Genomic DNA, 1737 nt, shown 5'->3' with positions numbered 1-1737 from the left:
ATAATAATTCTAAGACATCACCTTATTGTTAATAAAAGGGTAATTGTTTTAAATGGTAAAGTTACTTAAAATATTTTCAAACAAGATAAAATATCATTGTCTATCAATAATAGACAATAATAATTTACTATTTATAAATAATTTGACTTATTTTTCTTTATTTCAAAATCGTCACTAACAAAATTTATTTTAAGAAAATAGAAGAAATTTAGATAGGCAATTTACAATAATTTGGAAGGATTAACGATGAAAATACCGTAAAGAATAATCTAGTATACTCGGGAAAAATAAAAGTGATAATTCCCCAATTAAAAAGTTAACAATAATAACAAATTATAGATCTATTAAATAAATAAAACAAAAACAAATAAATAAAACTTGAATTTTCCCTCTATAAATACTGGCTTCCATATCTCCGTTTTTCTATTACAACTAAAAAGCGGTTTTCCCTTTCACACCATATTTCCCTTTTTCTTTTTCCTCTCTCTCTCTCACTTACCGATTCCCCTCTTTTTCATCTCGTTTTCCGGTCGACATCGTGCGCTCCGCCGCAAAATATCCTCAATCGCCGCCGTAGAAGGAACACAGAAACACCGCAGAAGAATGTGGCTCGCATGCGTATGGGAAGAGAAAGAGCGAGAGTTAGGTCGACAACAAGCGCCTGGAACTTGCCCTTTCTGTCAAGGCAAAGTCTACGCCATTGATGTCGAAAGGCGATGGAAGCTCTGTTTCCTTCCTCTCTGCCTCAAGATCAAGAGGAAGTATCTCTGTACTCTCTGTTCTCGTCGCCTCGAGTTGTGCCACTGGTAGTAATTAAAATCTAAAAGAAATTAGGTCTCGGTTAATTTCGTCGAACCAATAGATCGATCGATCGATGGATCCGTCGTGTAATTTGAACCGCTACTCGTAAATTTGTGCGTTCCTGTTCTTCCGTGAAGTGTTTGATTGAGTTTTGGTGAAACGGATCATGATCAGGATTTGGATCTGACTCGAATTAGATGCATCTAATCTTGTTGTTTTTGGTTTCTTGTACAGTAAATCGCAAAATTGTAGATAGAGGAAGACTTCTCTTCGGCCTTTCCAAGGGGTTGTTTATATCTATATTATTTGAAAGATGAATTGTTATGCGATTTCATGTCTTAATTTGCAATTGCATGCCATTTTAATTTGTGGTTGCTTTTAGTTTATGCTCTGATTTGGATGCTGGAATATTTAGAATATGCTGGGTTTTTTTTTTTCTTTTTTTTTTTCCCTTTTCTTTTTTGTTTTTTGGTACCTTATTTTATGGATAAGAAGATATATATATAAAAATGAAATAAAAATAGAAATAATATTGTTTTAATAATCTATTAGGATTTTAAAAATCGACCAAATTTCTAATAAATAAACATAGATAATGGATACTATTAAATAAAGTTAGTTAGGTATAATTTAATTGAACTTTACGATACGGATCTGAGAACACTACTCCAAAGTTCAAATTCTATTTTTCTTACCAACTCAAAAAAAAAAAAAAAATAAAAAAAAATAAAAAAGACTGAGTGAATTATTGAACAAAAAACTATTTAAATCTCTAAAATGAATGCTCCATAATAATAACCATTAATTTTTAGGTATTTCACCAACAAGAGCGTAGCTCAAATTTCAACCTTGTGATTTGAGGTTAGATTCTCCCACATCACACTTTTATCAATATCTTTCAAATTTTTTTTTGGGTATTTCTCTCTCTACATCTAA

General features: G+C 31.3%; 1 protein-coding gene across 1 annotated transcript; it reads left to right on the top strand.

Moving 5' to 3' along the window:
• Positions 1 to 418: 418 nt before the first annotated feature.
• LOC120071640 lies at positions 419 to 1133 on the top strand. Its single transcript, XM_039024003.1, has one exon. It carries the CDS (start codon positions 604 to 606, stop codon positions 808 to 810), a length of 207 nt encoding a protein of 68 aa, XP_038879931.1. The 5' UTR covers positions 419 to 603; the 3' UTR covers positions 811 to 1133.
• The last annotated feature ends 604 nt before the right edge of the window (positions 1134 to 1737 follow it).

The sequence above is a fragment of the Benincasa hispida genome, chromosome 2, assembly GCF_009727055.1.
Source record: "Benincasa hispida cultivar B227 chromosome 2, ASM972705v1, whole genome shotgun sequence".
Taxonomy (NCBI): Eukaryota; Viridiplantae; Streptophyta; class Magnoliopsida; order Cucurbitales; family Cucurbitaceae; genus Benincasa; species Benincasa hispida.
Note: the sequence above shows the minus strand (reverse complement) of the source record. Positions and strands in the feature narration are given on the sequence as shown.

What these genes read in the sequence shown, in the direction of transcription:
- LOC120071640 (XM_039024003.1), top strand. Translation starts at nt 604, where the DNA reads ATGTGGCTCGCATGCGTATGGGAAGAGAAAGAGCGAGAGTTAGGTCGA.